The 14,212-nt window shown below is 36.7% G+C and overlaps 1 protein-coding gene across 3 annotated transcripts in view; it reads right to left on the minus strand.

Moving 5' to 3' along the window:
- Positions 1-14,212, minus strand: part of IL17REL (interleukin 17 receptor E like) — a 91,953-nt gene that overhangs the window by 62,545 nt on the left and 15,196 nt on the right. For all 3 annotated transcript variants that reach the window (XM_063445067.1, XM_063445066.1, XM_063445065.1), the window contains exons 2-4: positions 5,108-5,135; positions 2,507-2,647; positions 881-990 (exon numbers count right to left, since the gene is read on the minus strand). In XM_063445067.1, the coding sequence (XP_063301137.1) occupies positions 881-990; positions 2,507-2,647; positions 5,108-5,135 (279 nt within the window). The remainder of the gene's footprint in view (positions 1-880; positions 991-2,506; positions 2,648-5,107; positions 5,136-14,212) is intronic.

A 14,212-nucleotide genomic window follows, 5' to 3' on the forward strand; every position in this document is an offset into this window, starting at 1 on the left:
TCTACTGGCACCCCAAAACGACAGGTTAGAAGTCAAACTATTCTTAAACACCTTGACTATTTACTATGGGGGAGGGTGGGTTGCCAGTCCACTCGTAGCACTATAACCTTGACAGCAAGCTGTAGTAGTTATGGTGCTTGGAGTTTTTCTTTAATCTGGAATGTTTAGATTCACTCATTTGAATGAAACATAGGGGCTTATTTACTAAACGGATTTAAGTGAGTTTGCGACAGCCCTAAGAAAAAACTCTGGAGAGCCTCTGGGAACTCAGACATAGTTATAATAAAAAATACAAATTGTCGGGAAGTAAGAGTGAATTTGAAGTGCACAAATTTTGGACCAAAATAGTTGACCTAATATAGCAGCTGCTATTTTGGACTAAGTGAAATCCCAACAATTCACACTTTAGTGAAAAACCCGAATTTATTTACTTTTTTTAAATGTATTTATTTTAATATTTGTTTATGAATTAACTAAATGTAAGCATTAAAAACTATAGGCTGAATGGTTATCTAGATTAAACCATTTCAAAATAAATATATTTTGAGCTCAGTATTTTGAAAGTTGGTCACTAAATGACTTGCAGATACTTGTTATTCCTAAACTGATTTCTTTGCATTTCTCTCTTTTATCACTATACCATCGGCATAACAGTAACAGTGAAGGCAAAGTGATACCTAGATAAATATACCTTCTGATGTAACTCACACATCATGTGTAACTACAGATGTATTTTAGTGATTCTCATGTGGATCCAACGAGACTAATCAACCTTTGTTGGATTACAATCCACTAGTCAGTTGGTGGTGAATGAATTATGTCATAAGAATGGGCCCATACCGCAAGTTTAATTTAACGGTAGCTATAAGACACGGTTTACCTTTTTCACTCCTGTCTTCTTGGCTTTGGTTCTTGAGAATCTGATGCTGGTGCACTGATTCTGTTGTGTACTCAGGGTGAAAGAGCAGATTTCCACCCCGTGAATTCTTTCTAGAGCGAAAGAAACATTCTATTTATTATTTCTAAAATATAATATCAAAAGATAATGAAATCATATGACAACCATATATATAAAATGACCAAATATTAACGGCAAAGGTATTCATCAGAAGATAACGATAAAGATTTTTGATTGAATTCAAGTAAGGTCGAACATGTGTACGTTTCCATTTTTATGCTCTCTTGCTTCTGTGTGTTTGCCATATGTGTGCGTGTGTGAATGTGTGTGCATTTATCTGTGTGTATGCATGCACACCCATGTGTCTATGGTCTCCAATTCTCTATCTACATTGAGCTGCATCCACTCGTGGTCATTAATCAGTGAAGAAATCTGCGGGAAGAGCAGCTAGGCAGAAGTAGCCTAACAAAAATTTGGTACTCCACATCCAGCCAACCAACCAAAAATATTTCCATATTCGAGGCAGTATCTCCCACTCAGCAATGCACCTGGTTTGTGAAGTCGCCTTTCAATGTTTATTTGTCTGTAAGAAGCAATGTTGTAAGCTGACTCTAATATATGTCTTTATAAACAGCCATCTCCATCAACACGTCAGAGGATTTGGGGGAGACAATCATTTTTTGTTTAGTCTCTATCAGACACACATCTTGCCTTTTCTTTTCATATCCTATCCTAGCATTGTTAGAATGTCTGACAGTGGGTAGTAAGGGAGTGAGTACATGCTAGCGGTCTGCTCAATCAGGTGCAGAACTATTGGGTTAATGGTGAAAGGAACAAAGAAAGAATACATTGAAGATAGTAATATACGAGGAAGAGAACAGAGAGGTAAAATAGATAGGATGAAAGAGAAAGAAATTTGGGATATGAATAAAGTGAGAAAAGTAAAAGAGATTGCAAAAACATAACATACAGGGATATCATTTCTAATTAGTGGGGTAATAGCTGCTTGATCCAAGGAGAATCCTGACTGACATTTTGGGGTCAAGAAGGAATTTTTTCCTAGTTTGTTGCAAAATTGGAAGCCCTTCAGAATGTTTTTTTGCCTTCTTTTGGATCAACAGCAAAAACATATGTGAGGAGGGCTGAACTTGATGGACGCAAGTCTCTTTTCAGCTATGTAACTATGTAACTATGGCGTGGAAAAAATAAAAAAAGTGTTGGGGGAAGATAACTGATACATTCTGCCAAAGGAAATGAAATGCCCTAGTGTAACCTTTAACTGTGCTCTGGATACATGAAGAATATCTCCACCTCATACCTTTAGTCTGTTACAAGAGTTTAGATGTTCCAAAGGAAGTTTTGCATTAAAACATGGTTCAGGTGATGGAACGAATATAAAAGTTAATTTGATCTTGTGTAAGATTGACAGTGCTTTCACAGATTAAGGTTTTGTCCCATCCCCCCTCTCCTTCCCCCACTCCAAATATTGTCTCCCTATGCTCTTTGGTCTAAATTAAATGTTTTAACCAATGTCGGTTTTAGCGTAATTTAACAATATTGCAGAATGACTCCTTGTAATTATGACGTTAGACTCATTTCCAAACATACCATCAAGTGAAACTGTTCCGTTAATGTTTAAATAAAGGGAGCAGTGATTCTTCTTTTTGCATTTCATAGCTGTGGAGATTTTGAGATTTTCCAATACAGCAGGTAACAGAGAGCTTGGTGGGTCCCGACAGAAGAAGGAAACTATCAATGAAAGATTAATCATTAATTCATGATAAAAGGACACATACATTTAAATTATAAAAAAAAAAAAAAAATACCAGGATAAATGTTATCATTTGCTACCAAAAGTATTTTCTCTCATGGATTCATGACAAAAAAGATTTAGCGTAATTAAAAATGTAACTCACCTCAATAGATTTAATAATTTATATCTTACGATGAAGTAACATTGAAATAATGTAATAGGGTGAAACATAATTAAGAATAACATTTTGGGTAAAGAAGTGTAATATTCTGTCAATGTGAGCCACAGTTATATTCACTGACGAAGCAGTTACACCAGTATTTTATTTAGGATTTCTATTTTTTTAAGCAATGAAATGCTTAAGTTCAACAATCCATTTGGAGGTAACGATAAGTTCAACAATCCATTTGGAGGTAACGATAAGTTCAACAATCCATTTGGAGGTAACGATAAGTTCAACAATCCATTTGGAGGTAATGAACGGACTGGTATTGGCAGATATATATTAGTCAATGTCTGATTTGGTGAGCAATCACCTAAGAAATTGTCAATCTAGTTATTTATTGCATGGTTTTAATTCATGTTTTTTTTTATAATGTATTAAAAATTAAATACATAAAAATATATTGTACATCTTGCAATGAACTGATCTGAGTTCCTACAGTCTCCCTTTAAATAATAGTAACTATGAGTAATGACACTTAAGGGGAAGGAAACATAATTTCTATGCGTATGCGTGGGGTTCTAGAAGGTGTTAGGTCAGGTCTGAAGTTCCCTAAAGTAAATATTTATCCTGAATAATGAATTAGCTTCTTACTATAAACTAACTAAGGATATCGATCATATTCCTAAAACAATTGAATTTTTTTTTTGGGGGGGGGATAAATATACGTGTACATTATTATGATTGGATGTAAGTTGACAAGTTAGCTTATCTGCATGTACGTATTTCAGGAGATTTATTGATTTTTGTAGCAAATTCATACTTATAAAACATGTTGCTGAACTACAACTCCCATGATTCTTTGAATTACATAGATAGCCAGAGAATCATGGGAGTTGTAGTTCAGCAGCATCTGGGGGCCAGAGTTTGAGGACCCATGTTATAAAACAACCAATAAACATAGCATAACCAACCGAACTGATGTAAAATTGACACGTTGTATCATGCTGAAACATAATCATTTTTTTAAATCTCTCTCCTCATCTATTTAAAAATAAACCAATAAACATGCCAGATCAAAGGAACATGAATCAGTAAGTGTCATAACAAGAAAATGTCATAAATTTGCTCATAAAAACTGGAAATAACCTGGGGAGGGCCACTTCCCTTTTGCATTTGCATAATTACACCAATTATTACGATCACTATCCAAGTTTTTTGGAAGAGAACTAGCTATGTGTTCATGCCAAATGAGACAAGAGTGTCTCTCTGTATTATACAAAGGATAATACGAACTGTTTGACCTGTAGTTTGTGATTTCCGTGGACCCCTACAAACAGGGGCCTCAATTTAATATTTTTGGATAAGCTGTTTAAATTACTTAATATTTTTGGATAACGTTTTAAAATTATTAAATGTTTGGAAAAAATGTTTTTAATATTTTGATATTTTATGATATATTCATATATATTTATTTTATATGAGATGGTTTTTTTTTATATTTTCATATTTAAAAAAAAAATAATTTTAAAAGTTTATCCAAAAATATTTGAATAATTTCAAACGCTTATCCCAAAATATTAAATTAAGGCCAATGTTGCTTATTTGTGAAAACATCCCAAGCCCCCAAATGAATACATCAGAGAAAGACCCTAAAAGGTCATTGTGGTGGTCATTGAATTAGAGAAATTAGTGCAGCCGAAGGAAGGACACATCATCTAATCCTTCCTCGCAAAGCTATTCTGTGTTAGTGATGGAGGGCACAGGAGAATGATGTCATATTCACTGTGCAAAAGGAGCTTCACTTTGTACCCTGGAACTTCTTTCTTAAAAAATAAATAAAAATGTACTCTTAAGGAATCACTCTGAACTCATAAAACACTTCAGCTTGCAGAGGTGCTCTATGTGTGTAGAGTGTGTCCTCTTTGCGTCGTTAGAAATCCGTACTTTTATAATTTACCTTTTTTTTTATAATTTTTAATTCTCCTAGGCTTTCAATGGAGCAAAACACAAAGGCAAGTGCTGGCAATCAGTGACTGCCTTTAAATGACTTCTCAATTTAAATCTCTCAGCGATCATTTCCCCGGCACATAACAGAAACTTTTTTTTTCCAGGGGAGGACGGAGAGGGCTTGCAGTTGCTACATATACTATATTTGCAACTGTTGCAAGCGAATATTTAATAAATCCTCAAAGAAAACATGCAAAGAGAGGGAATATATACTAAACTGTTAAACAAAAAAAAAAGTAAATTGAGTTTTCCTTTAATTATAGTAAATGTGACGTATACTTACATCTATCTTTGCTTTTACAGTGAACTCCCTAAAACAAAGAAATGAACAGTGTGTTTAATATATATATAATCTATGTTATTTATAAAGAACAAACATGCTCTGTATAGCTGTACAATAGGGGGGCTAACTATGTAAAGATGCATATTTTGTCCCATTTTCAGATTTAGTATTGATAGCTTGCAGACTACGGTTAATGATCAATGTTAACCAATAAATGTTTTATCATATGGACACATACCGATCTAGAAATATTTATTCGTTTTTATGTTACCAACTAATATTTTGGTTACCGTGATACACAGCTACACAAAAGGCACTAACGCTACACAGCTCAGGTTTCAAATCCTCCAACAGAAAGATGTGCAAAATGGGTATCATGTTATTCATTAGCAGCAAGTGGTTATTTATTACGGAATATGAATTAGGACACACACTGAGACAGTGTTAACACCAGGCTGTGGACAATAAAAGCGCTGGAGAGTGATTGGGATGGTTAAGATTTATGGCATTTACTTGAATAGAGTTTGGAAAGTCTCGTAGTAAAAGTGAAACGTTGCTTTTTCATTCTCTGGATGCTTCGGTATTTTGGATGAACTCTATGTGACTTTGAAAGGAAGCTTATAGAAAGGATCATGGAATGATACACAGTTACCAAAGATGTCCTCAAATAACCTCAATACAGCTGGTTGAATGCCTTCTTCACATCTAGTAACAGGAGAAGACGTTCAACCCTACGACTGCAATCTGAATGCAAGAGGATAACTGTAGCCTCGTTAGATCCAAGGATTGACAGATTCCGCCATATATTATTGGAAGTAGCAGGAGATGTTTCTGGTTTTTTTGGAAGTGTTACTAGGTGCGTTTCCAAAAATTCAGGTGGTGTGACACAAGTGGACATGAAAATAAATTACACTGGCAGAAGCTAGGGAGATAATAAGTGTTGGAATAGTTTAAATTATAGTGTGGAAAATAGCTCTAAGCCTGGTGACATCTCAGAGAGGAGGAAATGGACAGCTGACCAAGCTTCTGCAAAAATAATCGGAGTTATCAAGGAGGCAATAGATTCTTGCAGTAATTTATCTAACGGCAACCGTCTTGGTAAATTAACTATATTTTGGGGTGATGGTTGAAGCCGTGTTGGACAGTCAGGTCAACTATATAACTTTTTATAACATTTGGCACACATATTCGCTGTGTCCGTTTGGTTATACAGTTTAGCACATCTTCCTCGGGAACAATTCATATATGTGAGCGGGCTAATTTCTATCTCGGTTTATGTGCTAACATTCATGCTGACTTGCGAATAGTGGAATAAAAAATGAACATATTTTAGAGGATTTAGTTTTATTAACAGAGTAAGTAGGGGCATTAACGTTCCCCAATAGGGCAGCCTTATGCATAAGCCCCAGAGTAGTAACTGACACATCATGTGTTATACTATCGTATAAATAATCAGAAAGACTTTGGGTTTGCAAATCAAATGTTTGATCATTAAATGTAAAAGATGGTTATTTATTCACCACCTGAATGGTTTGCTCTAATGTTCATTCTAAATAGTTACTGGATTAACATGTTTGAATATCCAAAACTTTCTTTAGTATATCTAAGTCTAAAACAGTCAGTTTATGTATATTTATTATGTAAATGTCAACACAACGAGTGCACCTTTGTTCACTATCTTGTAATCAATGCCCTCCAGACATTGTAAAAACCCATCATTATGTATTGGACGACAAAAGCTGTCACTACGAGTAAACATCTGTCTTCTGGAGGAAGAAGGTATCTACAATTCAATCCTAAAAATAATAACGCAAACTATATTGTAAGAATATGAACATTTGTGAAAAAAAAGTAACTCAAAGTGTGCTGAATGGTAACATGACCTTCAGTGAAAGATATAAAACTCCGCAGTAAAAGGTGGTATCTGTCATCAGGGGTTAAATGTGCAGGTTTAATGGACAGTCCTCAGGTAAGAGAGAGTGATGTCCGAGTTGACCTAACTTTTTTGTTAGTAAAAATTGATAGGAGTGACTGCCTCTTAGAGATAATGGACTATTAACGGCATGTCATAAACTAACTCGCTTCATGTGTCATTGCCTGCAAACAAACCCTCTAAAAAGAATGAAATTAATTCAAGACCTGTTATATGCTAGCTAAGAGCATATTAGGCTACCTGAGGATACATATTTGAAGGGACACTCTAAGCACCCATACAAATTTAGCTTAATGAAGCAGTTTTGGTGTATAGATAATGCCCCTGCTGTCTCACTGCTCAGTTATCTGCCATTTAGATGTTAAATCACTTTGTTTATACAGCCCTAGTCACCCCTTTCTGTGTTTGACCGACACGGCCACCTTAAACACCTCCTGAAAATAAGTAAAAATGTATTTACTTCCTTTATTGCACAGCATGTTTAATTTAGAATGTTTCATCTCCTGCTATGTCCATAGCCTGCAACATTATGCTGTGTGTGATTAAAGTGCAGTTAGCAGGAGCTTCTAAAGTAAACACAATGTGCTGTAAGAACTGATTGAAAAAAACAAACTTTTTTTTTCATGCAGGCTGTGCGGGTCTTAGGCAGGGGAAGTGTGACTAGGGTTACATAAACAGAAGCAAACATGATTTAACTCCAAAATGTCAGAGAATTGCAAAATGAGACTGCAGGGGCATGATCTATACAACAAAACTACTTTATTATCAAAAGCTGTTTTGGTACTATTTGGTTAGTGCAACTTGTACTTATGAATAATTGTATGTATGAATTTGTTAAATTAGCACAAATTATGCCCTCCCTCTCATTAATATATAATTAATATATAATAGATATATCATATCAAGGAAATCACCGCACTATACTATCCAAAACTGTACTTTGCATTTTCAGTTTGAACTAGCTTGACCTTCTGAACATTGAGAAAATATACTACATATTTGGTTGCTCGATTATGTCAATCCCAAGTCGAATGCAATTAAAGTCAAAATAGAGTAGGCTCAAAAATACTCATTATTTATGTGAACTCTCCAACTACAATCCAACTACAATCATAGCTGGCATATGCCCTGCGAATTGGAAACTAATTATAAGTCATAAAATGGAAATTGATCCTATGTACTAACCATTCACTGTGTGTTTTAAGACAAAAAGTGATTGAAAAAGTTTTATAGTTACCATTGATCCCACTGATACCATAACAGACCCTTAATAAGTCTTGTTCTCCCCAAGTTAATGAAGTGAAACGTGAAGTATCAGTTTTACAGTTGTTGACAATGCTTATTTTTTCCCTGTTTTTACTAATGTCTTGTTGTGTTTGTCTGTCTGTCACATTTATGACCCATCAATGACAAAGCAAAGTTCACTGAAATGAGTCTCCTCTGTTCATTATTCTCAACAATGTCTAGAGTCTGCTGTTGGAGACGTACACATTCAAATTTAGCGTAAAAAATATGTTCCATAAAACATCTATTGTCTGCAGGCCATTGCTGCATGGTATCGGGGTTATTATAATACACTAAAATATTAAAAGTAGGGATTTGGAGGATATTCTCTGAAGGTAGAATTGGGAGTGAAGTAGACTTTTTAGATCAAAATAAATTAAGAGAAAGCACAGCTGACTTAATGTATTCTGGTGGGCTACAATGGCCTAAAAAAAATCAGTAGCCAGCACAATCGATGTTGCTTAATATGTGCTATTTATTCATTTAGCAATCACAAAACCACAAATTCCACAGTATTTACACCCTGTGCACATAGTATAAAAGTCTGTAATTTATTTTTGAGACTGTCTAATATTTTCCATGGTGCCCTTTATATGTGTATGCCCCTAACCCACACCTACCGCCTAACCCATAATACTTTCCTATCATACATCAATCGATTTTCTCATATTTAAAGGAAGAATGTCACATGGGAAAACAGTGTCACACTATTCGAAAAAAAAAAAACCTTTCTTTACTATAATCATTATCAGATCGCTGTGTTTGTTCAAATAGAGCAGTGTGTGTGGTTAAGATTACATTAACTCTATGGCCCAGAGCCATGAATTACTGGAGGCGTGTGAATTACAGCATTCGATAACAGAAGTTCCCTCGCTTAAACTGTGCGGAATGCTAATAAAATCAGTCTTCTCCTTAACTTAGTGCCTCTGTTTCAAATACTCATTTCTGTTCTTGTTATGCTTCATTATTCATGTTTGCATGATTTAACTATCAATTAAAAACACTTTTTAGTTTTTATAGCAGTAGAAACCTGTGAAATTCACAATTCTACTGAACTTCCTGCTCAATCAAAAGATATGTGTATGTATAAGACAAATTAGGAACAATTGAAAGCAAGCGGGGCCACCTACCTTTTGTATCGGTCTGTTTATATCGCATTGTTTTCCTTATTATACAGCGCTGCGGAATATGTTGGCACTTTAAAAATGCCAGTTATAAAAAAATAAAACAAGCTCTTAATCAGTTATTTTTAAATCTATTATGGAAAAATAATAAAGTAATCATTTTTAAGCAAAGTATACAAACTACTAGTGTTTATTCAATTACACAGTCATTGATCAAGAAAATATCAGTGATTCCGTATTCTATGACACTTTTACAACTCCATATCTATTTTTCTCTGGGTTTTATTTATTATTTAATTTATTTTTTTAATTTTTTATTTTTGCAGTGCATTTTAAGATAACATACAGGCATGTGATGCCCCAACGGCAGTTCACTTGCATGGTTCAGAACATAGGTAACAATGGGGTATATAGGAACAGAGCACAATTTTATATTTTTAAGTACAAGAGGATAAGTCCCGAGTTTGTTATTTTTAGCTTAAGTACGCAGTTTAAAAGTGGATTTACATTGTAATAAAACTTGGTCAGTGTTTATTTTCAATTTTCAGTCGCTTTACTACTATTGTCAGTCGCATTACTACTGTTATCAGTCGCATCAGTATTGTGAGCAGTCGCTTTACTACCGTTATCAGTCGCTTTACTACCGTCATCAGTCGCTTTAGTGCTATTGTCAGACGCTTAACATGACAATGAATGCATTATACGGTTAGATAGGATGCAGGATGGAATAAAATATAAGAAATATAAGAAAATAGCCACTGGGTTGCACCCCCACAATAAATCGAGCAGAGGGAGAAACTAGGCTAGCAGAATAATTGCTTATGGTGGAGCAGTACGTTAATGTGTCCCAAGCCCTGAATATCTGGAGTTAACTGCCTTCTCTTCATCTATGGACTGGCTTGTGCAGATAGGAGAGGTTACTTGCTCCTCCGTTTTGTCCCCGCTCTCTTCATTTTCACTGCTGCCGGTCTCCGTGTGGTCGGCTCTAAGGTAAGCTGTGCTGATAGTCAGATGGTCTCCTCGATCAGCTCCTTTATGCTGGCAGGTAGCGCACATGGCTTGCGTGCGGCGGCCATCTTAAGGAGTGCTTCTCGGTAAGCAGGTCATGGCTGGGTGGCTCTTTTCTGCCCAGGTTGGCGAGCCATACACTGCAATAATGTGGCCCTCTTCCAGTGTGTGTGGGCTCAGGGCTCCTGTGTTGTGCGGCGATGTGGCTGCCTGTTGCGCTGGTTTCTCATGCCTGGAGCCGTCGGGGCATTGCATTGCGTCTCAGGGTGAGTATCTCTTGGCATTTTGCTGGGTTGCAGGCCTGTTTCAGCACGAGCTGGGTTGCCAACGCCTTGCTCCCAGTGTGTTTCTGGTCCTGGGTGCCTCTGCAGGGTATACATTGCTCGGTGTGTCGCGTGTGCCTGGCCACAAGGTGCATGTATGCTGCAGTGGACACTGCTGTCCGTCTCCCGCTCTCTCAATCTCCGCCATCTTGGGTTGGGCCTGGGCCTGCTCGGTGATCGGGCGAAGCTTCCAGGTATGGCTTTGTGGCTAGGACCGGGATCACCCCCCCCGGTCCAGAGGGGGGGGGATCGGGACCGTGTCCGCCGGCGTTCCGTGCGGGCTCCGTCGGGCAGGATAGTGGAGTGGCGGCAGTCCACTCCACTCACTGCCAGGTAGGCCCCTGCCTGGTGTAGCAGGGGTCTCTCCTCCGAGGGACTAAAACCCTCGCGGCAAGCCTCTCCTCGGCTCCGGTAGCCCGTGTGGGTCGCAGGCCTCAGGTGGTGAGCTTTTTTTCAACCCAAATTAGCCGAGGAATGGGTCTATTGGGCCATATTGTGCGGGAGCTGAGCTCTCCTGCGGCCGCTCAGCTCGGCGGCCCGGCCCCGCCCCCTTTATTTATTATTTAACCTTTAATGTAACACTTCCCCTTTACTGTAACCTTGTAACAGACAGTGCCCTGCAACGTCACAGACTGTCTGCCCACAGAAAAGATGATTCACATTTCCTAAGGATCCTGAGATTACATAATAAATAGCTAATGGGGGAATCCTGCTGCTTGTTCCTTTTTAAGCTGCTGATCTGTAAACTGAATTAAAAATGACAAAAGCTTAGAGAAACTCAATAGCTTGCCCTTCGGTCAATCCCTGGTTAGGTCTTAAATAGTTTTTGCTCACTTGTTCCATTACAGTACTGATTGTCCTCATAAGTAAAGTCCGGAATTGAAATGTTGGCAAGCTCTCTCTGCACAAGAGATACAGCAACCCCAGACAAAGTTTCAGCCTACTTTTGGCTTCATCAGCGAAGTGTAGCCTATAGCCCTCTAGGCAGGGTTATTTATTAATTTACAATTTTATTATTATTATTATTATTATTGTTGTTAATTTATTTTTCTACTGCAGTTTATTACTAGAAGACCCTGCACACTGGATGTGTTTATAATTGAAGAATTTAGCTATGTATACAGATATAAGATAAAACTAAACTGAAAATGTACTATATCCTTGATATCCAAAGAAAGAAAATTCTTCTATCAAAGCAATCAAGTATTGTCATAAGAGATGCTTCAACAAATAACAGACACCCATTAAAATGCCTTTATCCTCCGATAGTAGACTTGGCAGTTACCATGCTTGATGTCCTGGACTCTCAGTAGGGCTGTGGACTATCTTACAGCTGATAATATTTAACATGTTGGAGTGTCCTTAATGTGTGATTCATTGACCTACAATGACCTACCAAGAACTTAAAGTGCTCAGTGTAGAACAGGATAAGATTAGAAGGCAAGTCAAGTATTACTAGGTTTATGTTCTCCTTATTTGCAATATTCGTGCATAACCCAACCCTTTTTTAAAGGTTTTTACGTCTTTTAAAACGTGCTAGTAAATTTCGTGATTTCTTTCGTAACCTTTCTTCTAGTTAAGCTATGTTGATGTGTAATTGTATTGATGTATGGATAATTGACATGGGTGTGCAAGAATTTATGATCTACAAACTTAGTTTGTTTCAAATAAGATACAGCACCTATGAAGTATTAGCATGTTAGCTGGATAGTCTCCCAAATCCACACGTACATTTCATGGAAAACCTTGTGAAAACCAAATGCAGTTTACCACCATATTGGGCTCCGATTGGGACAAGCAATGGTCAAGCGCCAAAAATATCAGTTTGCTTGAAAATCACCCATACATAAATTGTCTAAACTAACAGGATGTTATCATGTTGATGGTCAGCTTTATTTCGATATGTAAAACAATACATTTTAAAAGAGGGGCTTTGAGAGTTTGTGTAAAACATTTTCAAAAAACATATTTTAGTATTAAACCACTGTAGCAATCCAGAAAGGGTTATCACAATTAAGTGCTGATTCATCGTAGCATTCCTTATTAATTTGGTCATTTACGTCTGACTTGTATCCTTTATAAAGAAATATATTGTTTGTTTACAGTAGTGGTTTCTATTCTTAAAAGGGACCAAACTATATAAAAATAAAATTACTGGTAAGTAAATAAAAACATTCACATATTTATGATGAATTTTTGCATTGTATGTTTATCTAATAATAGCTTGTAAAAGCTGCAGATTTCTTGACTGAAGCCTTTGCGAGCCCTCCCCTTCTAACCCCGCCCAGACTTTCCGTGGCTGTCCTATCATACACTTCCCAATGCAGCTCAATGAGATGTCTTTGCAAGGCAGGTGCTCTGGGAAATTGCTGCCTCTCTGATTAATCTCCCCACTGAGCTAAACAAACCAGGAAGTAGGTGGACCAGTTGTATGATTGACAATTTGGGGTGTAAGTTTGGGGTGTACAATTTGGGGTGTATTTGGGGTAAGTTTTTTTTCTATTGAAACCTTTTTGTAAAATGAAAAAGAAGGACACACATAAAACATCTAAGCAAGATAAAGCTCTTTAGGGGTCTGGAGTGTCCCTTTAACAATGGACCCATATTATTTCCCAATAGTTAGAACAAGCAATTTGAATTTGGCAGACCACAGGTCACAATAAATTAATTACAGTAGCAGCACTGCCTTTAATAGTGCAGAGAGATTCCCTCAAACACTGGAGGAGTCAAAAACTGTGAAATATGATGTTGTTGTACACTGTCGTAAGTTACAAAGCAACTGAAGAGGCTCTTTTAGAATTGAAGAATGGGTCACTAAGCTAATTCGACCTATTAGTACATCATTTGGGCCCCTGGTGGTTTACATGAAGTATGTGTCAAATTTTACACAGTCATAATGAATAATGTGCATATGCTTGATGTTCGTATTATACATAGTGCACAAGTATACTAATTAGAAGGCTTTCATTCTTGTTGCGAGGGTTGTTTATTATTTCATAATCCACAAGAACTGCCCTACTCAATCATATGGAGGAGCTATGGGAGATGTTTTAAGGATACTATGACCATTTATATGACTATATATAGTTACAAAGTAACGTAACAAATACATTTCTGAAACTGAAATTTATCTGGGTTAGATGGCAATGAAAGGCAAATAAGCAAATTACTTTCTTTTAATAACTATGTAATTTACTTCACGTTAAGTTTGGCATAATAAAACTAATGACTGTACTGAAGGCATTAATGGCTTAAGTAGGAAGATCTGTTTGATAATAGAGAGTTCAGAATTCTAGCATCTGCTTCATCTAAGCCACAAAAATCGACTGAGGAGCAAAGGACCTCAATTTAATTCGTTTTTAACTGAATACTTTTAACTGAATCAGGATCATTTCTGATACAAAGAAATAATTCAAATGGAGATCCGAATTTG

Source organism: Pelobates fuscus, chromosome 3 (assembly GCF_036172605.1).
Source record: "Pelobates fuscus isolate aPelFus1 chromosome 3, aPelFus1.pri, whole genome shotgun sequence".
NCBI lineage: Eukaryota > Metazoa > Chordata > Amphibia > Anura > Pelobatidae > Pelobates > Pelobates fuscus.